Here is a 25,734-nt window from a genome sequence, read left to right on the forward strand (position 1 = left end):
GTTTAATGCCATATAGACTCTTTCTGTAAAGCCATCTGGCATGACACTATATCTAATATAAGAATCTTCTGATTATTAGTTTGTTTACTCTTGTAAAATATGCCATTCAAAAGACAGTCAAAGATTTCTTTCCCTTTTTCCTTCCCTTGTGATTTGCTACCTCTCTACTACTCTATCACCATGCAAGACTGAGAACACTTCCATATTCTACCAGGGTGCCTCAGCAGGAGTCTGGCAGAAAACTACCAACTAATAATGGAATGTCTTTCGAGGGAGAATTTTACATTGACCCTGTTCATTTGAATATGAGCTGTGTTTTAATGGAATCTAGCTCCGCTTCTGCAGGAGTATGTCTGTGGACGTCCTTGGCCATCAGCTTTGCATGAACATTTGCTTTCTATCTCACTTAATATCTTGGTTTTTCTTCTCTCTATCAAAGTGTGCCAACATCATTCCAGCTGCCAAAATTCCTTTTACAACAAGACAATCACTTATTGCCTGAGATTGACTTCTCTATTGACAGTGAATATTTTACTGTGTCAATTTGTTTTATTGTGTCTCAGATGCAGGAAGGGTGTGATGGCAGGATCTTATAAGGGGGAGCTGTTCAGGATTATTATTTCACTTGTATTCAATTATTCATTTGATGTGACCATCAGTGTGCCACCTTCTTCTAGTTACAGGGCATTATATGATGTGGGCCTGTTTTATGGTACTGATGGCTGTTTATGACACTTCGTTGTATATCAAAATGTATAAAAATATAAAAACAAGATAAGTAATGGCTACACTTGTGCTATAACTTTGTGGTTTAGTCATAAATTAGTGAAAGAGGTGCTTAGTATCAAATCGCACCAGGTATTAATATCTTAACATTACTTAAACTGTTGGTTGGGGCTATATTTCTTGCTTGAGTTTTGCCCCTGTTTAGTGAGACCAAGGTGTCACAGTGTGTTTAATATACAAACTTGTTTTCAGTAAAACTGTGCTGCTCCCCCTCAAGCTCCTCCCTTAACGGTGTCTGTGCAGACTCAAGATAGTGTCTGTTCTTGAGGTCGGCTGCTCCAAAACACTACTTAAAAACAAGTATCCTGTACTTCAGGCATCAACATCTGTGGAAAATATCAAAGTTTAATGTGACTCATTTCAATGTGTCTAGTCTGCAGTATTCATACAGTGTAAGATATTCCCCAGTATTAGACACTGACATGCTGAATTCACCAGAGAGCAAGGAAACTGTAGATACACCGTATGATTTAAAAAGTCTTATGTGCATGATCAGGTGGTGGCATGTGTAAAACCGACTTTATGGTTGTCATAAACTCTTGGTAGAGGGATGGAGAGGGTAAATCAAGCAACAAATGGCCACAGACTTGGAGAGTTTGAGAGTGACAATAAAAGAAATGGAAAGTGAGATTAGAAGAGATGGAAGGAGAGAGACAAATGTGAGAGAAGGAAAACGGGGAGAGAGGAAGGCGGGGGGTTACTTCCTGCAGTCAAAAACACATTTCTCCAGAAACATACAGCACGGCTGAGAAAGAAGAGCTCAACCACAGATTAAAATATGTGTAGTTTGTGACAGACACCCTCCTACTGTGAAACAAGTCCCACGGTTGCAGTAATAAAAAACATTTCTGCCACCTGCCACTATTGACAGATAACAAGGTTAAACTCCAGGAATCGTGCTGACTGCATGAGCTCAAGGTAGCTCTGCCACACAAATTTGACACCTGAAGCCCAACGTTAATGGCAGTTGATTGATTTTAGCTCAGTGAGACTTGTGTAACCTCTTTGTCCACAATGTCTTGTGTTCCTTTTTTTGGGGAGGGTTAATCTGTAAATCTATACCCATCATTCACTTACAAGGACAATCATATTTTAGCCATTTAATCATTTAATGGATCCCCTGTGTGAAAACAAGCATGTCTTAACACCTGGATTCAACACTTCCACAGTTGTTTTTGCCACTTATTGTGCATGTTGATATTATTTTATCAATGCAAACTTGGAATACGTGTCTGTTTTTTTTTTTTTTTTTACCTTGTTTCATTTAATCATATTTTTTCACCAATATATTATTAATTTAAAAAAAAAAAAAGGAAATTGCAGCTGCTAAACAGACATTTTCTTAAGTATGTGCTTATAATTGTAAAGGTTGGCTATTGAAAATGTAGGGCTACAGTGTGTGCTATAATTGTGTGAAGGATGTTTGTGATGTCACACAAATTGCGCTGATGCCTCAACGTGTAATTGAGAGGATTCTTTGGCCTACTAATGATTGTGCTGTTTGTGTCTTTTTGCACATTAACCTTCTACGCTGATCGCTGCATGCAGATAACTGGGAGCAAAGTTGCGGTAAGTAGCCCATTATTTATTTGGCTTCTGAATCTTGTTCTTTCTTTGTATGTCTTCATTCACCCCCTAAACACACACAGACACACAGACACACACATCCCTCTACTGAGTGGATGTGGAGGAGCATGTTCCCAACTGTGTGAGTGAGGTCATTTTTATGGCTCGGATTTTTATTTTCGGCCCTGATATTGCTAATGGGCTGTAATTCTGAAAGGCTATAAATTGCTAACACAATTCTGGCATGTAAATGGTAGCACTTTCAAATGAAGGATTTTGAAATTATACTGCCTGAAAATGAACTGGGAAAGATTTCTGTTGCTTTTTACTCTTTCTCTTTTAAAACTCCAGTCAAACACCTATTAGCATTTGAATATTGTAATACCAAAAAAGAGCAATGGCTTTTGCACAAACACTCATAATCTGCAATCTAATCTGTTTATTGGAACATATTGCATGTAGATGATTTCAGCAGAGCTTATTCTTTCTAAGAGATGGAATACATATTGAGAATACATATAACTTAATAAGACTTTGACTCACAAATTTTAAATACAGAGAAAAATGCTCAACTACAATAGTAGAGATTAGCACATTTTTCTGTCTTGGTCAAAAATATTAGGTTACATTAATTTTGCAGTACTTGTCATCGCTATATATGAATATTTACTGTCAATAACCCTGTCTCTGTTAGAAAAAGGAATTAAGCCACAAGTTTGTGTTTTTACAAGTGTAGGCTTTTCTTTTTTATATTGATGCCACTTTACTTTCCCCACCTTAAAGTAAACAAGAGGCCCATATGGATGCACACTGACTAGAAATATGCCTTCCTTTCATTACATGGTAAAAAACCACAAATCTTAAACAATCCCATAATATTGCATTACATTATATGATGTTTTGTGATATCTTTTTTTAAACATTTAGTATATTGGGTTTAGTTGCTTAAAAAAAACAACAATAACAAAATAGCTGAAATACTCAGTTACCTGTTGTTGCAGGTCTTAAGTGGTCACTTTAAATGGGATTTTGTGCTTTTTGAGAGCTTTGTAAGGATTAAAAAAACTGCACTCAATAGGACCACACAAGGTAAATCAGCGCATTGTGACATGGCATCATTGGGGCACAGGCTCTAAGGACAACTTTGTGCTTTGAGGCATTTTACAGAAATTTTGTATTGATTGGGAAGATGGAGGTTTTGGCCGGACTCCTATGTGTGTGGATAGGGTAGTTTACTTTTGGAAGTTCTGCAAACTCTGTTGAAAAAGTGCCAGAAGCTCTGGTTATCAAGTGTTCTGAGGTATATGATCTTACCTTGGTAAAAAACAGAAAAATTAATTGGTTTGGCAAATGTTAGTGCCAATGATGGCTGATAGCTAGTCTTAAGCTTCTAAACTGGCAATACTGACTTTGATGTAAAATAATAGCTCAAAATTTAAATGAAAAATTTCCCTACTAGATTTTTATTGTCAGTTAGATGATTAATCATTTGGATGTGTTCTTTGTAAGTATTTATTACCATGGTTTAGTTTAAACATTCATTTTTTGATAAAGTGAAGGATTCATTTCATACTTGAATAATCTGATTTCAGTCTCTCCTTTTTTGGGGAAGAGGCAGAGATAATACTGGGTTATTAATTGACTATTGGGCTTTTTCTGCTCCAAACTATTGTTACTGTATTGGCCCTTAAAAATCTGTTAACCTCTAACCTCAGCGACCCTCATGGTAATCATCAGAGCAGTAGCTTCAAATGACTAGTGCAGTGAAAGCTGTGAGCTGTCACTCTTAAAGCTCCATTGAAGGAGAAAAGAAACAGGGAGGGCATTTAGCCTGGTTAGCCGATCATGGCCTACAGTTAGCTCCCTGCTTTGCTGGCAGATTCCCATTTTCACGCTGTCAGCGTGCTTCTGTGGGATAGAGCGCTTTCAGATGTGCTAGAAGGAAAGTGTTGGTTAAGATTGTCTATAGGGAACACACAACTGTAACTCCTCTGTCTCAGGCATGAAATCTCTCTGGCACTTGCCCCTCTCCCAGTAGAAAAAGAGGTGTGAATAGAGGACTGTCTGAATTTGCTTTAATCCAGTCAAACCGATGTGCAAGTGTGCAACACTGCTAAGTCTTATATTCTCTCCATCTCCTTAAGCAAGCCTGAAGGGAATATAAGCAGCACATGTACCTGGATGCCTGCAGGTAGGCTTGAGCAGACGAGCCAGGCACCTCTTCTTTTCGCTGCCCCACTGACCATTATGATGGCTGTATAGTTAGACTTTGTAAAGATCGACCTGATTTATGCCACAAGTCAAGGGCCATGTTGTAATGGTCCATCACTGACTCCTGCAGTTATGGTGAAAGCAGACCTCTGTCTTTCTGCACTCTTATTGACAAGCTCTGCAGCTTCAATACTGCTGCTGAGACACTGGGAACTACTGTAGAAGGACACTCAGAGAGCCTAGACCTCTGCCAAGGTTGGTAGTCCTTCATCTTATAAGTCAAGCTCAAGCAATCCAATATTAAAGAAAGCCAAAAACATGTTCAGCCTGTGTCCCTTTTTAATGGATCTTCTCCAATATGTAATGGATTCTGTGTGACTGTTGGTGATAGTTTGTATGGTTGTGTATCTGTATGTACATCTGTTGGTATGAGTACAGCCAAAAGACAGACATGAAATATGAGAGTACGGGAGAACTTGTCAGGGATTATTTAAGCTTATTTAAGAAATTGTAACCAGTACATATTTTAATGAATCAAACAGATGTTGGCTCAAAGTGAAGAAAATACCTTATATTTTTGATCAGATACTTACCATATTTTCTGGACTTTTTCAATCCCGAGGTTTTTTTAGACTTGACTGGTTGATTTTTGTCGGTTGATTAACTACTGTGGTTGTACTGTAAAATGCAATAGAAGTGAGTCACCAGTGAATGGGTAGTTATAGATCAGGTCAGAGGATTGTATCCAGAAGTATCCAGCTGAAAACTAAGGGAGACAGAAAGAGATTTTCAGTGATATGAGGAGATGTAGACATCTGGCTCGTCTTTAACTCCAATCAAGTACTTGTTCACTGTGCCAGGAGAGCTTACGAAGGACCTTAAAAAAAATAATGAAATAAAGCGAGTCTGAAAGGAAATCAAGGCAGCCTCCTTCCTTCATTCCCCTCTTTACCTTTTAAAACCACATGCCTCACAAGACTTTTTGTTTCAAGCGAGCTATTAAACTGGGTGCTGAGGGTTGAGCAGATTTGATGTGGCACATGTCCTTGGTGCTTTAAAAGAACCGCAATGAAAAATTAATCAATAGTGTGTGCCTCCTATGCCCTGAGCCAGTGTTCACCATAGATTCTATCTTAAATTAAGATCAAGGAAACATGCTCTGGAGGGTACTGTTTGAATAAGATCTTTCTTTGATTGGCTTAAAGCATCTTTTAGAGTTTATCTGATAGACATAAAAAGTTGTCTTTGAGTGATATGGAACAATTTATTTGACAAACTACTGGAGAATTGTGCGGCTGCAAACCTGGAGTTTCTCATTTTAATGAATGTCAAATATTTGCCTTGTAATATACTGAGGTATACATTTCTTCTGTATTGATAATCACATTGAAATTTTCTTTTCATTCCCGTTTGTCACTAGACATGATGTAGACTAATACATTCATGCTCTAGAGGCTGTGATATATTCTGTGTAAGATAAGTCACCTGCTGAATAAAATATTTTCTCTGTAGTGCCATTTGTGACAAACTCCGGGGGTTATGTTAAGCCAAGGGAACTGTACAGTTCCTGTGTACAGAGTATTTACATCTATATCTGAGTACATGTCAAATAAATACATACTGTAAAGGCAAACCATGTAGCATGTAACTAGAAAAAATTGTAGACTCATGCACTGATAATACCTCTATCCTCCTGAGACCCAGTAAGTAAACATTTTCAGCGTTTTACATTAAATAATTACCTTAATTGGAAACAGCATGATGCAACAGTTTTTCCAGATACATTTTGTTTTAAATATAATGTCTTTTTCAGTGGACTTTTTTTTTTTAAAGTAAAGCTGTGAAACTCTTGCCTACTACAGAGGACAAAAATGCATTGCTGGGTCTCAAGAGCGTATGCCAGGGGTGCCCACACTTCTTCAGCTTGTGAACTACTTTTAAAATGATTAAGACAAAATGATCTACCTCCACTATATATCATGACTTTGATGCGGGAGACTGGGGTTCGAATCCCAGCAGGAGTGTACTCAACAATGTCAGTTATCCCATAGGCTAATATCTATTTTTTAATGCCATGCAATCTACTTGCACCTTTCCGACCTACATGTCGATGGGGAGAGATCTCGCTCTCTTTCTGTATTTTCTATTTTCCTGTTATTTTTCTGTGTTTAGGATGTTTCTTGAGGCCTGGATTTTTGGCAGTGTCCAAGTCCATCGATGTTAATATCATTGTGCAGCTTGTGACAGTGAAACAGAATTAGAGCAAGGCTGCTCTTCTTTCTTCAGTATTCTTAGACCGACTGCAGTTCTGTCTGAGTGACAGAATTCTGGCAAACCACAAATACAGACATCTCTTATTTATGAGAGCTTTAGAGCAGGATCACCCCTGTAAATTAGAAAATAACTATAATTTGCTGTATCTTTTTCTCACTGTCATTACTTATTCGGCCACCTTGTTACTCCAGTGGAGGGGACAGGGCAAATTTCAACAGCTCTCTTTAGAAACACAACTGAGACACGCTTCATAGTTTGCCTTTAAATTTGATTGCACACAGAAGTAAAATATGGCAACCATTTCATTAATGCTTGAGCTTTTAAGTCAGCAAACAACACTGGTTGGAATTGGATGCCAGTAGGAAGTCTCAAAAGCATTGCAGCCACTTGTGTGCTGTGTAAATCCTTTTCACTTGAGTTAAAAATTGAAAATGTTGTCTCAAAGAATAGAAATGTTATTTTGCTTAATAAAACATAAGTAATGGATTTAGTTAATGATGAAGTTATACTGTAATGCCATGGATTGCATTTTTTCATGTAAATATGAATTTATGGTTGACATATTGTACATACAGCATATGTGAGCAGTGTACTTTTCTTGGTTACTTGTCAGAATTCATGTTTGGATTGATCTTTATAGGAAAATAGAAATAAAGGCTTAGGGTGTGATGTGTGCGAGGGTTAAAGTCAACGCTGTGATTAAGAAAAACTTCACTTTTCATTTCATGTTTTTACTCCTTTCTTCTGTACTACCTTTTCTTTCTATTCTTTCTCTTCTAATACATCTCCTGTCCTATACAACATATGTCTTTTCAAAGGCAGAAACAATCTTTCCTCTTCAATCACAAGGGGAGGTAGATCTTGTTATTTTGAAGGGAACATGAAAAACTAAAGTGGTCACAGTATGGTTATTCTGAATATAGCAGAGGCTGTGCTTTATAGTCTATTTGTGTTGGTGTGTGTTCATGGTTGTAGGGTCGCACATGTGGAAAGTTGCACCGTTTTTTGTCTGTGTAGTGCAGTAGACTTAGATATTACATCTTAGATTTAGAATTGCTCAGGAGAGGTGGGGTATGAAAGAGTGTTTTAGAGATAGGGAGGGAGAAAAATGGGATTCTTAGTTCAGTTGATTGCATATATGTGAATTTTATGTACTGTATGCACATCCTCACACCAGTGATGGAGCTTGTGAATACTGGCTATGCTCTCAGTTGTACATCTCTCCCCCACAGCTCTGTCACACTCTCAATGGCATTGTCGGCATGCTCAGCTCGGCAGGAGGCTCCTGCAGGGCCGCATTAGGCCCCATAAACTTTATAGCGTATTTTTACAACCCGCCTCTCTGTATGCATCCACCATCACTTCCCATCGCATCTGCTTTAACTGTTCACACAGCTGTGAAATTCTGTGTATCCCCATGTTTTATGGTTGCCTGCTCCTCCAGTCACATCACATTTCTTTATTTGCTTCTTTAGCTCTTTGATATCTTTCTCCACAACTGTGCATATTTAGTAAGTTATTTGCTTTTGTTGATGAGTTGTCTGCTTTTTCTAGATGTGATCCCTGTGAAATAAGGACTCGTATGTCAAGATTTGCATAGAACTTTTTCCAGTGGGTGATTTGATATTGCACTTTTGTTTACAAACTTGCCAGACTCTTTGTGCATTTCTCCTTTTTTTTCCAAATGTAGACTTACATGATGTTAATATGTGGCACTGTCCACAGCAGTCTTGTTGAATGTCCTCGTTTCACATCAGTCACAGTGCGTGGTTTGAGGACAAAGAGTAAAAGGAGACAGCTGTTGACAGGGACCAGAAGAGTAGAAGACAAAGTTGTTGTAGCTGTCAAGTTTGGATAGAGTTACACTGATGGCCTGTTTATAATCCCCCTCAACTCTTGCAATAAGCCCACCAGGTCCTGTGGGAGTGCCTTACTATTCAGCCAACTAGTCCACTCAGCACAACAGAGTGCTAACAAGGTATAGTCTCGGACTATCAGCTACCATGCTTTCATAGTGCTGTCATACTTGGACGCACAAGAGTAAAGCCACATAATCGCCTCATCAACAGCCAGGTTCTCACCAATTCCCCAGACAGCTCTCTGCTGTAGTGATTGGTGACATGATCAAGGCCAGATCACTCGCTGTGTTATTGTCTGGCTTGCAGTTTCTTTTCTAAGGGTGCTCAGGAGAAATGAGCTACAGCTCTAAAATGGCAGGCTTCAAGCTGTATGACTTTTTACCTGTTTATCAGCAGTATTGGGTTGGTTGACTTTCCCAAGTAAATGAATGAATTTGTGTGAGTGAAATAGCCAGTTTCATATATAAAGATTTAGGCTGTTAAGACTTGGATGAAGGATAATGTGGCAAAAATTAAAAAGACAGGAAATTATCATGAATGAGCTGGGTAAGAAAGTAGTCAGAGCTTTTTATAAACCACACGCTTCACCTACCTTCCATTGTGTGTCACCTTTCTTGTCCTGTATTAAAACAAATACTGGTGTTTGAATAGTGTTTAGCGGTTTTATGGATGTTTTACAACTCTGCTGATGGCCTTGGGCCCTGGTTTTATTTGACTTAAGAGTGTATCACTCACAGAAGCTGGTTTATGCATGGTCATTGTCCTCCAGTATTCAGATAGAGGCATCAGCACCTGCAGTTCTCCAGTCAGTATTGTAGTACTGAAGGCCAGCACTTGGTGGCAGCGGTTGGCCATTGAATTTGATCGTCAGTGCACCACACAGGGACTGATAAGCCATATTGTTGCTATGGAATTGACCTAATGGGTTTCTCTCATGCCTACGTAACATAATACTATGTGTGCCACTGATACGGTTTTTTTTGGACATCTGATCCTTACAAGAGGGATTTGTGTGAAATGGTACAACAGCATTCAAATTGGTCTGTCATTTCAGATCAATACTCTTACCAAGGAAGGAAAAATAAGGATAAAAAAAGAGACGTATCTTTATCATCGGGCCTGTTCACAGATTCAAAAGCAACACTGTCTGTGACATTGTGGAAGGCAGCCAACTTTTTGTGAATCCAAACTTTTGTGTGTTTCACTTGCATATCCAGTGAGGAAGCCTTACCATTCCTGCTCCTGGAATGACCTATTGTGCATGACCTCTAATATGACTATATCTGTGTTATTTATTGGACCAGTCCCACAATAATGAATCAACAGTGTATTCCCACACCAACATAACAAATCTTGTTATAACATTACTGTCTTTGTGGCACACTTTGTGGCTTTCTGTACACCTCTCATATGCATTATGCTAACAGCCCAAAACCACATGACTGTCTTAATCTTTTTTCTGTATTCTATTGAAAATGCTTTCACACAGAGTCTTGAACACCAGGCCTAACTCTGTTTTCTGGATACACGCCATATCTACTAAATGACATCTTGTTCTCTTGACACAACTTGGGCTTGTGTTCTGCTGAGACATGAACTCAGTTGGATATGGCTTTCGTTTATGGTCCAGTTTGTTTTCTAGCAAAGACACTGATGACAGAGGGGTGCAACAACACACATCTTTTTTCCTTGACAATGGTGTGCATTGTATTTCAACTTCTTCCACCTTGTCATTCAGCTCAGGTGCCCTCACTAACATACCTTATCAATTTTTAATGCACAGCCATATGGTGCTGTTGTTCTTCTTCATGTACTGTGCTAAATAAAGGTGAGTAACATGAAGCAAAAGGAAAAAAAAAATCTACCTCTACTGTTATTTTCTCAAATGTTGTAAAGGCTTTTTGGTTTATCAAAAGGTGTTCAAATGTATCAAGCATTTCTTTAGAATGGGACCAATTACTAGATATTGACCTGAGGCTGATTTGATGGCAGATGTATAGTGTTCCAAATGGTGATGTCCTTGATGTTGGCTATAGACCCAGCATGTGAGGTGACATCCAATCATGTTGAGATGGCTGACCTGTCTCTTTATGTCCCGAGTGGTCTTGAGAGATGATCTTTCTAATGTCAATTGCATGAATGTCTTTTTCACACCTGAGAGGCCGGCCTTGAATCAAACATAGTCTGCTACAGGATGTGATAAAAACACAGGACCTTACAATGAAGACCCCTGATGTGTATAATTACACAGTCATTTAATAAGACAAGCAGCAAATTCAGTGTCATGTGTGAGGTGTTTTTCTTCTTTCCTGTCAAGATTTCCCATGTTAGCTTTCAGTTGGCTGTCTGTGCTGCCAACGGGTGTTGTTTGCTAGATTGTTTGTGTGTCACCTCACATGTCTCTGTGTGAGGAGGAGGAATTTGCCACCACAAAAGAATGAAATTGAGAGGGAAAAAGTTCCTTCTATGCCCTGCAAGTAGAACAAAAGAATAGAGAAAAAAATCTTGATGTTATTATGCCGGCAACATCTTCTGAGCTTCTGATATAAATGAACTAAGGGTTCTAAAATTGTCATTTGAATTATGCCTTTCATCTCCCCATGGTTTTTAGTGAAGCAGTTCAGCCCAAGTCTCTAGTGAATGTTTTTTCTTCCCCTGTTTGCATTTCTGAACAAGCGCCATAACTGTAATGAATTCTATTATTTTAAAACCAATTACTGTTAGTTGGGAGCTCACATTGTCGTTCTCTCAGAGGAATTGTGCTGTTGCAGTGTTGACTACGCTCAGACTTCATGGTATTTCTTCCTATTTCCCTAACCACCCATATTAATGTACTTTTCTGGTGTTACTATACTCACTTCATACATGCTCAAGACTTCATATAAAGCAAAATTAAAGGAATCAGAGCAGTGATTATTATTTTCATTATTTTTTTTTTTTTTGCATTTAAGTACAACCGATGTCAGTGTGGTGTTTGAATGAGAAAGAAGCCATGTAAATACAAGGAACAATATATCTTTTTACCCCATCCCCCAAAGGGGAGGCAAGGGATGTTGTTTTTTGTTCGGTTTGTTTGTTTGTTTGTTTGTTTGTTAACACTTTAGGAGCAAAAATGATGGTTTAATTCATACCAAATTGAGTTTATAGATTGCCAGTGATCTAGAATAGATGTTAGTACATTTTGGGAAAGGTAGGTCAAAGTTGAAATTTTTAATGATTTTTACAAAATCTTCCCACTTACCTTAATTAAATATGTGCTATATGTGTGGTTTGTTGTGCCTGGCACCACTTTTTTTTTTTTTTTTAACTTTGTCATGATATTTTAAGGGTGAAAATGCACAGCTAAATGATTTGCTCCTGTCTTACTTCAAGATAATTTTTTACTTCTAAAAGGGAAAATCAAATACTATTTCAACATATCTGTGTCAGGTTTAAAAGGATTTAAAGCAACTTGATTGTGAAGTAAGTGCAAAAATGCTGCAATGCAGTACACTGCATGATTTAAAATGGTCTTCTCTGCTTGTCAGTTTGTATTTTAATGTAACCCTCACAAACAGAGTCATTAAATTTGTAAAATGTAAAGTTAAAGAGACAATCTGCTGAGCTACCACTAGACATTCAGCCTGGGGGCTGGAGAATCTCTGCTGTTTGGAAATTTTGAAAGTTTTTCATTCTGTCTCTTATTATATTTAATTAATGCTTTGTGGTCTAACAATGAAATGATGTTTAAACTCATATTAGACCAGCAGTGTCCTTTGTTCATAGTAATTATATTTGTTCACAATTACCAAAGACTTGTGCAGACACTTTTACAGACACTATTACAAAGTTCCTCTTTGGTGCTGGTTTCCATTATACTCATGGCTAATTGGATCCTGCGTAGTCAGTGTTTGGAGGTGGACTTCATTGTTCCCAATTTTTGAGTTCTTGTCCTCTAGAACCACTTGCATTCAGTCAGTCAAATCTTCAACATACAGCTTAAAGTTGGAAGTAGTGTCAAACATTTCTGCACTGTAATTTTTCAAATCTTTCAAATTAGTTTAGCATTTTGGCTTATAGTATGTTCCTAGTTCTACATACACACTCATGCAAAGAGAGGAAAAAGGAAACCGTGAGAGATTAGACACGTTCACTCATTAAGAGCCAGCCACTCATTCTGCCCCAAAGATTGATTTATAGCTTATTTAATAAGCTGAAAGGTTACCTCAAAACAGATTTTCTCCATAATTGAACAATTTAGTGCCGCTCAATAAGCATTCATGTCAAGCTGAGATGTTGTGGTATTTCTGTCTCTCTCGCTCTCATGCATTACCACTGATATAACAGTGCCATAATTAGTCATTAGAGGAAGTATGAAATATTCAACATGTTGTATTTTGGATGTTAACAGGGTGGGGTCCGAAACCTGGGCACAATGGCTGTAGCATTAGTTAACATCGTTGAATGTTCTCCCAATTAGCTCAGCAGCTGTCTCATATTAGGGTCCTTTGTTCCAGATGTTATCTCATTAGAATGGCATTGATCATCCTAATGACTCTGAGAGAGATTATTGGTCCACATTAGTGTGACCTGCTTGCTCCCTGTTTCCCTGAGGTCAAACCACAGTAGCTGCACCCATCCATATGTTTAGCCGATGGTTAAAGTGTGGTGCCATTTTCTCTATTCATGGAGACTCACATACCAGCAAGTGGGGAACAAAACTGACATGTTACAGTGCTATTTGATAGTTACAGACAGTGTAAAGTCACCCATTATTTGTTGTTCATCCGGCTAGAAGTGTGCACAGTTCACTAAGAATATCACTGTTCATAATGACTTTTATTTATGCATGGGTGCACTGAGTTTAAGCCACACTTCTGTTTGCTTCACATTATGTTCTAGTTTGAAAGAGTGAAGGCTATCAGTTTTTCTACCTGTTACCTTGCCTGTGAAAGCAAGGATAAAGCAAGCAGCGGCAAGGATATTTGGCATTGTGTGCTTTTAAATTCAAAACATCTATTCAAAATACCATACGGTATTCAGAGTCACTGGTGTTGCCGAGTGGTCTCATTCAGATTATTCTACTCTCAAGGCTTTTATTTTGTACGTGTTTGTATGTTCATTTTTGATTGGTATTAGCACACATGCATGCATCTTTACATACACCAGATTGTGACTCTGTTTTTTGCTACACGGATATGACGGTGTTGTGACAGGAGGAGAAGAGGAATTTGAGTCCTGAGCTCACACTTTGGTCCTGGTTTGAGTAGCTTTGTGGACAGACAAGGCTTTGCCAGGGTATTGCTGACAGCAGAGATACAAGCAGTTCCCTCCCCTGCCACAACAACTTCAGAGCACGGAAGTACACAGAAATGTGTGCGCCTCATCCTTTTGTTTCCCCTCTCTGTCTGACTTGAAGCTGGCCATCTCAGATTTCTGTGAAGTCATTGAGCCATTGCCCATTTCATTTTGGGTGTTGAGAAGAAGGTAGGAAATCTAGAGAAATACAGAATGTTCAAAGTAAGATTGGATAAAGATGAAAAGATGGAGAAAGTAATGAAAACTCAAGCAAAATAACAGGGAGACAGTTTAATATTATGCATTCTCCAGCTTGTCCCTCCCTCTCAGCAGTCCGCAGTGTAACTAATCCTGACTTTTTCCCTCCCTTTACAGCGTAGAGCTGCCTCCTGCACCACAGTGTGTCTCTGTGGTCAGTTAGTTTCCCACATGACTCTTGGGCAGTTTCTTTCTCCTGCTGCATGAACACCTATTACATTAACTTAGCGCCATTGTTTTTATACTTCAGACTCAAATGTGTAGTAAAACAATAAGGTTTAATTGCATCCATCTCAGTGGTTTTGTCTTCAGGTTTTCAGGCTCCAAGGCCTAATGAAAACGGAGAGGCATCAGTTTAATTATAATGTACTCGCCTCTTATCGAGGAGAGATTGTTTTTATTTGGAGCCCTAATGAATTTCTCATCAGTTTGTTATTAACACTGTGCTATCTGGGGCTCAAGTGGGGAAGCAGCCAATTACATGGCTTTGTTCTCCCTGATGGACAAGTATTTGTGCCTCCATTGAGAGAGAAATAACTTGTGAAAATGCAGTGGGAAAAGAACATAGCCACATCTTTCCCCCATTCACTGCCAGACAATTTTCTGCTTCAGGTAAGGTGGAATGTGTATATGCCATTTCTTGTAAGATCTTTCTTCTTACGCCAGCTAGGTGTGCTTTTCTTCTAACAACGTGCTCATCAATTGCTTACACTTTTGGAGAAAGATGATAGTGGCTAGCTGCAATAACAGCTTGCTCTTTAGAAAGAGAATCAAAGCAACATTTCTGCTGTTATGGATGGAGTGTGCCTAGTCAACTGTATATAACATGACATTTATTTTTTCCAGTGTGAACATTTCAGCAAAATGAAGTTATTACGACGCAAAGTGCAACAACTTAGCTTAGCCTCTGGTTGATATGGTGGAGTTGAAAATATTCAGAGGATTAAAAACATGTAATGATGATTTGACATTTTCTCCCCTGACCCTGACTGTATATGACATGGCTTCCTTAACCTAAAACCCATTTGAAACTAATCTAATGGGATATGAACAGAACATAATGATGTGTGGGGCCTTGCTATTTGCCTTTGTTCACAAAACACTTCCCTAGTTTATTGCATTTTACGGTTGAAGGGCTTGATCACTAGTATTATGGCTTTGTAAATGGGAGTCAATAAATTACCCTCTGATTAAAGACAATGCCCTCACTTTAGGTTTGAGACCCATTCGTCATGCATGGTTAGCACAAGTATTTTGTGTGCACTAGTTTAATCACTTAAGTTCCTCTTTCATTTTTCCCTTCACCTCCATCACTGATGTATGCCTGATAGTTCAACATGAAACAAATATTATGACACTGAATTCTGTAAAGCGCTTTTAAGTCCAGAATCGTTTTTAAATGCATTGAAATGAGTGGTGTTTTTCCGATAATTTTGTTTCCGCTAACATTTGATCTACCTGGTCTTGATTTCATATTTATGTACTGTTGCATGTATAAACAGTGTTTACCACAAAGTTGTGCAGGGATGTGGTGGGGGATGCTTAAATAAAACATCAGATGATCAACCTTTTCATTTTAGATTCTTTTTAATGGATTAAACTGAAAATATAAAATTATTTACCAAAAATGTAAAGATATATCATATTTTTATATTTCATGGTATTCTTGACTTTGCTCAGGCATCGCAGCAGGCAGGCACAGAGCGTTTTTGTTACCATGGTGATTAAGTTTCACTTCATGTGCTTCCATGTGTTGGTCTGTCTAATCTCGGCATGTGTTGTCAGTGTCATCATTTTGCAGTTATCTGTTATCAATTAAGTTATTTTTCACTGTATGAGAAAATAAATGGCTATTGTCAGAGTTGACAGCTCTGCTTTACGTACAGTGAGAGGATGAGCAGAATCATAGCAAGAATGGAGCCAGTTTTGTAACTGTAACAAACATATAGATTCACATAAAAAACATCTTGCTGATTATCTGATATCCGATTCACTGTGGAAACCATCTACATTCCTCAAAAGACATGCATTATTAATCTTACGGAGTTTATTAGCTTGCTGGTCTGTCTTTGGAGAAGCGTCTCAGTTCACTATTAAAGCACCTAATGTTGACTAGTTAGAAAATAAACAACAAGCAACAGTAATGCTCTACTGCCAACATTAATACTAAGATTACTTCACTGACGTGTTTATTACTCCATCGTGGCTTGGTTCAGAGGCTGGGAGTTGAGGGTCTGGCTCTGTTCTTTGTTCTGTTATGTATTTGACAGTTTAAGGAGGTGTGTAATGTTAGCAGAGATAAATGTGCGAGTATGTATGTGTAAAATATTTTTTGGAGATTCTCATTTTCATTACTGTTCAGTGTGACATTAGCAGACCACCCCAAATTCTTTTTAAAATTAATTTATACTGCTACAGGGTTAAAAGTGAAACTTTAAAAAGTGAGCTCTACAGTATTTTCAGCTTGTTAAAACGACTATGGAGGAGCAAAATAGAATAAGGTGGGCAGCCACAGTCTGTGTCATTAAGTGGAGACTATAAAGTACAGATGCAATGACTGTGAAATCTTGAGCAACGTTAAAAAATATATACACAAAATACCAATGCTGATAAGCGATACTGACACTGATATTGTTTTTCCATTTCTTCCTGGCCTTCATTACACTGTCTTTGAATAAGCACACATTTAGGTAACCTAGAAGACAGCAGGAGGATTCAGCAGAGGAGGTTTCAGGAATTTTTTTTTCACTTTTTCTAAACGTTATAAGATGGGAAGTACAGGGGCTTTAACGGAGCATTCCTTTGCAAACAGCAGAAGAGATTAACATCGACCTCTGCCACTGGTTAATTGTCATCTTATTAGCTGTTAGCTGATGTCACTCAACACGGCCAATACTGGGTGTTAACTGATGTTCAGCTTTATTTTTAGTAGAACGGCACTTGGTAAAGTGCATATTTCAGTTAAAGCCCCACAGTCCTGTACTTCCTATCTCATAACATTTAGAAAAAGTGAAAATGAAATTCCTGAATCCTCCTCTGCTGAATCCTCCTGCTCTCTTCTTTTTATATCTTTTGAGAGTTTTATATTTTTTCACAGCTCTTTTCTTTCTTTTTTTTCTTTTTTGTTCCACTCTAGAGTTGAATAGGTTTGTCCTTGGCCCATGCCTTACCCTTCTACTAAGTTTCTTGCAAACTGGTGCTGTGATATGGTGTGTAGTCATGCTGATAGTCAAACCAACAAACAATAATGTGCAATAAAAAAAAATCTGAGAATTGAAATTAAAGTAATTATATTGTTTAACCTTATATTTTGAGCCTGTGATTCTTTTGGGTCAGAGGTTATTTATGTATTTATTGCAGGGATGCAGATACAAATGAGATTTGTTCTGTAATGTACTCACAATTTTCTCTATATTTGTCCAATTAACATTTCTACCTCAACCAATTTTAGTTAATTTGTTCACATATTTTAGGCAAATTTATTTACCCAAACAGAAATTTACTAAGTTCCTTAAAGTCGTGAAAACTTCCTACAAAATCATTTAAACTATGCCAATTAGTTACCAGTGTTTTTTTTGTTTTATTTTTTATTTTTTTTCTTATCATGATTATAGCTGCTGCTCTTCACTGAAAACATGAATTTGAGTTTTGGGTTATGGAAAAAACAAAGATGTTGCAGGTAAAACAGATGGACCAGGTTTGTAGATACAAAGCTTTACGCATGTCAACAAGGAAAGAGAAGTATTGTACTGTATTTTTGCTGACCCCCGTGCTTTGGGAAAAACTGCTGACCCCCCCTACCCTTCCCCACTGGTTTGTTTCATGCATCTTCAAACCTCAGTCACACTGATTGATACACAGCGGAATCGCCCGAAGCTTCATTTTCACATGAAAAAGCTTACAAGTCCCCAAAAGCAAAGCTCACAGGCCATTATGGGACTAAGGGACCACATGCTACTCAACATAATCTGTTGCATCCCCCTCTATACCTACACCCCTGCCTCATTCTCTATGTTCCATTAATTAATGAGAAAATAAAATATCAAAGCAAAATGAAAATAAACTCCATTGGCAGCCGTCATTTATTGATCAGATGTGGCTCTAGTTTGAAACATCCGACTTGGTGATGACTGTATAATTAACCTGCTGTTTATTATTCAAGTACATACAAATATTACATTATGCCATAAAACTAATACTGAACTGCGTCTGGGACTATAAAGTTAAACCCAATAGGTGTTTTTCATGCTACCTATTTGAAGCACAGTATCATTTGTGTGATATTAGACCTATATAATGTGTTTTCCCTTTCCTGTTAATGATATTTTCTTTATTTTGGTTTCAAATGTTTCATGTAGTGCAGCTGCCTGCCCATAGACAAGAGTTGTCAGCCAGGTTCCTACCCCTTTTGTGTGGATTAGTCCCACTGCTGGAGGAGGATGAGTGAGGGAGTCAGGTGGGCCCAGCAACAGCCAGCAGGGCCCGGCTAGGTGGATCCGCTTGCAGTGCTAAGCTTCTTAACGCACTCCTTCCACAGTGACATCCTTTAACCACTAACATCACACACTGCCGTCCTGGCAATAAGCAGGTCCTACAGCAGACACACCTGTAATTTCAGTAGCCCCATTATAATCAGCATTTGAGTCTGAGTGGATTAAAGCTTTAGGGAGTTGTGTAATGATTAAGCATATTCCATTATTTCATTCAGGGGTATTTGCATGTTACCCAAAACACTTGTGATGGCCTTGAGTCAGCAGTATGATGTGAAATGAGCTCGTTAGAATTTTATATAAGCCGAAGATACCTTTAAAAAATTAAGCATATTGTTTCTCCAGTACCAGACTTGTTCAAAACAACGGTGAATGATGAACTCTAAAAGTGTCTTCTGCCTCTGGTGTTTTTCTCTAAAACATATAGCTTAGTGTTGTTATGTGAGCCACGTCTTCACTTCGTCAATACAAACTGCCTTTGTGTTTTTGACTTCATGTCTACTCACCTTGATTTTATGCTTGTTAATGACAGCAATTACAATCATGAGTCAGCACAATGAATGATGGTAATGATAATGTGCTGCTTATTCAACATAAGAATTTGTGGTTCTGAGGACTCTTGTCCTGTGGCTTGTGCTATGGTTTTTAAATGCAGAATGAACTAGAAAGGCATTTGGAAAGTGCAGACGCACACCAAAGCCCGTAGCTCACCACTATTTTGGATGTAATGATGGTCGACAAGAGCAACTATACTTAAGTACAGTATGCTGTGTAGACTGATTTTATAATGTGTCATATATCAACATCCATCTTGGGTTACAATAGCAGAATCAGCTAGCCCTGGAAAGCATGAGGCCACAAAATAAAATGTGTAAGAGGCATTCAAAAAGCACATAAAGTACGTTCAACTTCAGAATGGTTTTAACATATATAATGGCACATACAGTCGTGGAAAAAAATATTAGACCACCCTTGTTTTCTTCAATTTCTTGTTCATTTTAATGCCTGGTAAAACTAAAGGTACGTTTGTTTGGACAAATATAATGATAACAACAAAAAAAACTCGTAAGAGTTTAATTTAAGAGTTGATATCTAGTCATTTTCCATGTTTTCTTGATAAAAACCAAAATCACGTAAGTTCTTACATCTACTGTATAGCTATGGCATTGTACTGCCAAAAACAGTGCTTTTAGGCGTTACATGTTTTCTTTTCTGTCTGTTTTAGTCACATGAGACACACAGGAGTTAGAACTTGATTGCATAACCATTGTTTTTGATGACTTTTCATGGTCTAATAATTTTTTCCGCGACTGTATATTCTGTTTATATTTGCTTGACTTTCAGCCATAAGTAGACTGTTTGAAAATAAGGTTGGAACATGTCTTCATTGTTGTATCTGCATGTGGAAGATAGCACTCTTTCACTCATATCAGACCATTTACAGGCTTTATTAATATCTCATATACACCAGTCATCTTGTTAATCAGTACCTTAACCTGTGCTAGTGCTATAGCCTTCAAGTTTAGTGAGATAAATTTATTAAGCAGCAGGCAACTGTTGAAGCATCAGAGTTTCCTGCATGTTGCACTGCACCAGGTTGTGATGTTGTGACAGATGCCACAGGACAGACTGATGCTCTATATAAATGTTTTTATATGTTATGGCACAGGCACAACTTGTTGTCATCTGTCACTATACTTTCACTCTAAGCTCAGAAAAAGCTTGTACCCAGTGTGGTTTGTTTGCTGTCAACAGCTTCCATGTAGCTCTGGAGGTTCATTAACAGATATAGATTGAGTCTTGCTTGTCTCCTTGTCTGCCATATATTCTGCACCTTGAACCACACCAGTACTTCACCCTTGCTTGCTCCCTCTGTTTCTGTAAAACCACTGCAGGAATGTGGATTATAACTTGTAGCTATTAATTGTGTATGGAAAAGATAATAAAGTCAATGTAGCAGAAAAGTGAAAATCAATCTTTAAAAGGATAAGAGGGAAATTGATTCCAAACGTCTATCAATATGCATGTGTTTTGAGTTGTTAGGTTGTGTTGCAGGGGTGAGTAGATGTCATTCTCCAGCTCTAGTCCCGCCTCTATAAATAGTAGTCTGTGCGTTGCAATTCCTGAGGGGTTTTCTACTCTTTTTCCCTTTCTTTCTCTTCATCCTGATCCCGTTTCTCTGTCCTACCCCCTCCTGTGACTGTGTGGGGCTGTCTTTCCATTTATCCAACTACCATATTATTGTATGATGCATCACTTAGGAATAACTAACTTACTATGGCTTAGATCACCCACATATACAGAACACAAATATGTTGATCAGTGTATAACAGGGTTTCTTCAGGTCATTAAAAAACATTAAAAGTCATTAAATAGAATTTGTGAAATTTTAGGCCTTAAATGGCATTAAAAAGCATTAAATTTGATGTCCAGAGGCATTAAAACATTGAATACACTTAATGGAAAAAAGCATTGTTATTCATGATTTATTTTGATTATATAAACATTTTAGAATTTCGGTCGGAAGTATAGTGTGATGATTGATAGGCCAAACCCTTTAATTGGCTATTGTTTATGGCTGATACACGAAATCACAACACCAGGTGCTTGGAATGCAACGTGCTGTGAGCGTGCTCATGCTGTGGCGAAAGAGCAGGAGGAATATTAGCAAATGTCGGAAAAATTGGAAAATGCAAGTTTCAGCTCAAGTGATTGGAGGAGGAACTATTCAGAACCTGGTTAAAGCCTGCCGCTGGTAAACCGTCTTAAAACTATATAGAAAACTGTATCTGCAGTTGGACATGGGCATTAAATTTGTTTAAAGTGGCATTAAAAATGGCATTAAAAAGCATTAAAGTAGATTTGCTGATACCTGCCAAAACCCTGTACGTCTTTTTTCACCCTGTAATTCTCAAGTAGGATAGGTTATTTCTCAGACCTATCTAATACTCTTTTGTTGAAATCCTTTCTCATGGCAAATGGTCATGGCAAACTTGTCAAAAGAACTGAATTCACTTCAAGGTTGGAATGATTTTTTTTGGTAGTTGTTACTTCATTTTGTTATGACTCTTTGTTTTTCATTTAAGTTGATTTTAAGGGGTGACAGCTCTTGCTGAAAGATGTTTTCAAGTGGATGCACTAGTTTAATGAATCTTTTTTTTGTAAAATGCCTCATATGTTGTTCGACTTCGTCTAATCCTGGTAGTTTTAGTCTTCATAATATGGAGTATTAGTCAGAGGCAAGATTCAAAAAGGTTTTGTAGTAAAACTTTATGCCATTTTTACCCTTGGACCTTGCCGCAGGGTATTGTCATCAGTTTGTCGTCTGTTTGTCCCTTCGTCCGTCTGTATGTGCAAAAACTTTGGTGTGAACCAGTGGTTATCAACTGGTCACAAATTTTGGGGGGCAGCAGATAGTTAATGATAAAGTGAGGGGAGTTCACTTTCACTTTCTCAAAGCTTTATCGACATGTCCTCCACATACAGGTCCGTCGCGTTACTTGTAGAATTATGTATTGAAGCCCGGATTGAGGATGGATTGAGGTCCGTCAGCGGGGTGGGGGTTCAAAAAAGGTTGAGAAACCCTGGCATGGACTGAAGGCCAAGGGTTCTCAAGTGCGGCCACGTTATCTTTAAAACATGGCTTCATTCAAGAGAGATGAATAGCTCTCCACAAACAACTACAAAGATCCTTGGCTGAGAAAGTCAAGGTAAGCATGGTTAGCCTTCCTGTCTGAAGTTTTCCAGTGAACTTGGAGATTCGAATCTCACGATGAAATATTCCAGATATTTCATCACCTTCCAATACAAGTCACTTGTTCTTATCTAAGACAGTCTTATTCAGAGTACTCCCAAATGGGACTCTGGCGCTTTCTTCTGACTTTCACCATAGTGATGCCAGGCGGATAAATTGGCAACACAGTCCTGTGATGTGCTAACCATCTGCTGCCGTAAAACTGGCACCGCTGAAAAACGATTTCAAAGATTTCATATCCACCCCAAACACTAGGCTTACACATGAAATAAATTGACAAAAGCCAAGGCTTTATAATGTGAATATGTATAGCTTAAATTTTCTGCCTTATTTTTTTTTTTTACAATGTTCTTTCACACGTAGTTTTTGTTATAATCACCTTTGAAAAGTTCAAAATTTTCAGAGTATAGGAATTTTTTGTGAAGATTGATTACCTATTACAAATATAGATAAACATCTATAAACTAATTGATCAACACACTAATAATGCAGCATTAGTTACAATGTCATATTGTAATTACTTTGGACAGCAGGCGCTTTTGTAATTTAATTTAATTCCTTGTTTATCAAGGAAAATGCATAGATTTCTGATCATACTCAAATATGGATTTAACCCAAACATACAAACTAGTATTAGTGACAAAAATGGTCAGATCATTCTAATGTGTCCACTATCCTTGTAATGAAAAAACAAAGAAAATGGATTGATACAACCTGATGTTGTAGAATAAAAAGAGATTTTTTTTTTTTTTTTACATGCTTTTTAGGATGATGTTAAATAATGTGGAAAAAAATTGTTTATCATTTTGAGACCATAGTGAAACTGACCTTTGACCTTCTGGGTGTAAACGGTAACCACTGCCTCACTTCATACTGTTATGTATGTATATGAACCTATGTCATTTCGGGTGATTCTGTTGTATGAATTCTTGAGTTATGATGAAAAATATGTTTTGTAAGGTCACGGAAACATTGACCTTTAGTTACCAAAGTCTTTTTTGGTTGGGTCTAAATGGATGTTTGTGCCAAATCTTTGATGTTCCTGAGATATTGTGCTTTTAAATGGAATGAGGATCAACTAACTGAGGGATGAGCCATCTGGAGCAGGCAAAAACCTAAACCAAGAGATCAAAAATGTATGTTTGTACACCAGTCTGCTTAGTGTAACTGAATCCAAAATATTAGCATAAACCACTTTAAAAATACAGACTTGTACTCTTATAAAGCATAATTGTGGTTAATTTTGCAGTTCCTGTGACATTCCTTTTTTGTACCTGCTGGGGTGACAAACACACACTGGCAGCTTTCAGTTGTGTCACTCACAGTCACGTAACAACAAGTGTAAAGCCATCAGGCACTGACAGTTTGAGGGTGGCTCATGCTTTTGACACTTAAGATTACCATATCAGGTTTCGAAACCAAGCTGTCTAATTGACAAGCTTAGGAAACATAACGTGGCATTCCAAATGGTGTGCAGTTGAATACATGGCATCTAGTGTGTGACCTTAATTTTGTAAGATGTTACACAATCTTACATGTTGTTAACATTGTGAGATGTTTTTCTTACAGATGTTCATGACTGCCACGACAGGCTGATTAACCTAGTCAATTAAGGTGCTAATGAGACAGAATTTGCACATTTGTTACTGGGTTGTCTAGAAGTTTACATGGAATCATTTATGAATAAAATATAAAGAGACACTAAAAATAATTATAGCTGTTGCAGTCAAGTCTGATGTGCAAAACTGCAAATTGTGGAATTAAGAAATGAAAATGTAAACACATAACCACAGATACCATTACCAAAGTTTACTTCAGGGTCAGTTGTGATTTAAGTCTAGAATAAGAAAGTGTCAAATATTATATATTTTAACTGCTGTTTTTTTTGTACTAAGAAAAAGTAAATGCCAGAGACAGAAATAGCTGACTGTCTGATTTTGTAGATCAGATTGGAAATGGGTTAAATGCTGTTGCATTTCTTTTCGATTTTAATAATATTGCTTTAAATACACATTTTTCATTGTCTGAAAAATATGATTATTCTCAGATGTTTTGTAGTTTGTGCAAGAAATGTCCTTAACTGCTCAGCATCAAGTCTTAATTAGTTACAGTGCATTCAAATTAACTAAACTGCTCCTATGCTCATTTACAACATCAGTATTATTAAATACCTCACTAAATTGAAAACATGCGGTGATGCCGAATTTTGTGGCCGTGATGGTAATTTGCACTAGGATTAGTAAATCAACCCTCAAATCTAAATAATGACTTTTGCCAAGTGCTTGCCTTCCAAATAATTACCATCAAGTGGGACGTGACTGCAGGAGGCTCTAAGGGCTGATGGGAGCTCATCAGGGAGGCCAGCCATTTACTCCAATCGACACAAAGACAGTCTGCTCTCCCTCAGGTCCTCCTACCCACACCCTGAGATGCTGACTGTGGCGTGCTGCTAATTAACTCAATGAAGATGAGGTTTCTGCCACAGTTGTCTTAAATAGTGCTCAGGTGTGCTTGCACTGGCTTAATGCCGGTTTGGCTGTTTGTCTCCCTCCATTTATTGCCGTACTCTTGGGTTTGCCGTGTAATGCTTTTGCTTTGCTCTGTATATTTGCTTCTGACTTTGTACCTGTTCACAAAAATACAAATGCTTATACTGTATACATATATATATAAAAATATAAATACTGTATGTAATTGCCTTTCTTTTTTTGCCTCAGCTGGCTTTATACTCATTATGTTGTCTGAAGCATAATGTATTACTTTTTTCATTGCTACTTATTATTCACTCTAGGGGAACTTGTAGTGAGATTCTTTTTCTGTTGAGCTAATTGCCTTTGTAAAGACCTAAAACTAGCTGTGACTTGACCATGAAGGAGGGAGGTAGAGAAGGTAATTACTGTGAGGACTGCTTTTTTCAATGAGGAAAAGACAATGGAGACACCATCAATAAGGACAAACCTTCCTGAACCTTTTCACCACATACCCTGTAATGAAGACCTTTGCTATTGGCTTAGATGGATGAGGCTCTCTGTGAGAGCGAGTGAGTAAGAGGCAGGTAGATGTTTGTTTAGGGCTAGCTCATAGTGGATATATTGGAATGGGAGTGAGCCTGTCGGACAGAAAGGCACATTAAGACCAAGGTGATTAAGGAACAGAGTTGATGGAAAACGAAGTACTATTGACAAGGCTTTGTCTTCTCCTGGTCTCCCTTGTGCCCACATTGATGCCCCTGTCTAGTCTCCTCCAGGCTAAGCTACCT

The 25,734-nt window shown here is 37.9% G+C and overlaps 1 protein-coding gene across 2 annotated transcripts in view; it reads left to right on the plus strand.

The window, feature by feature from the left end:
• Positions 1 to 25,734, plus strand: part of diaph2 (diaphanous-related formin 2) — a 428,253-nt gene that overhangs the window by 26,846 nt on the left and 375,673 nt on the right. For both annotated transcript variants that reach the window (XM_030144879.1, XM_030144880.1), the window contains exon 6: positions 2,335 to 2,355. In XM_030144879.1, the coding sequence (XP_030000739.1) occupies positions 2,335 to 2,355 (21 nt within the window). The remainder of the gene's footprint in view (positions 1 to 2,334; positions 2,356 to 25,734) is intronic.

Source organism: Sphaeramia orbicularis, chromosome 10, assembly GCF_902148855.1.
Source record: "Sphaeramia orbicularis chromosome 10, fSphaOr1.1, whole genome shotgun sequence".
Lineage (NCBI taxonomy): Eukaryota > Metazoa > Chordata > Actinopteri > Kurtiformes > Apogonidae > Sphaeramia > Sphaeramia orbicularis.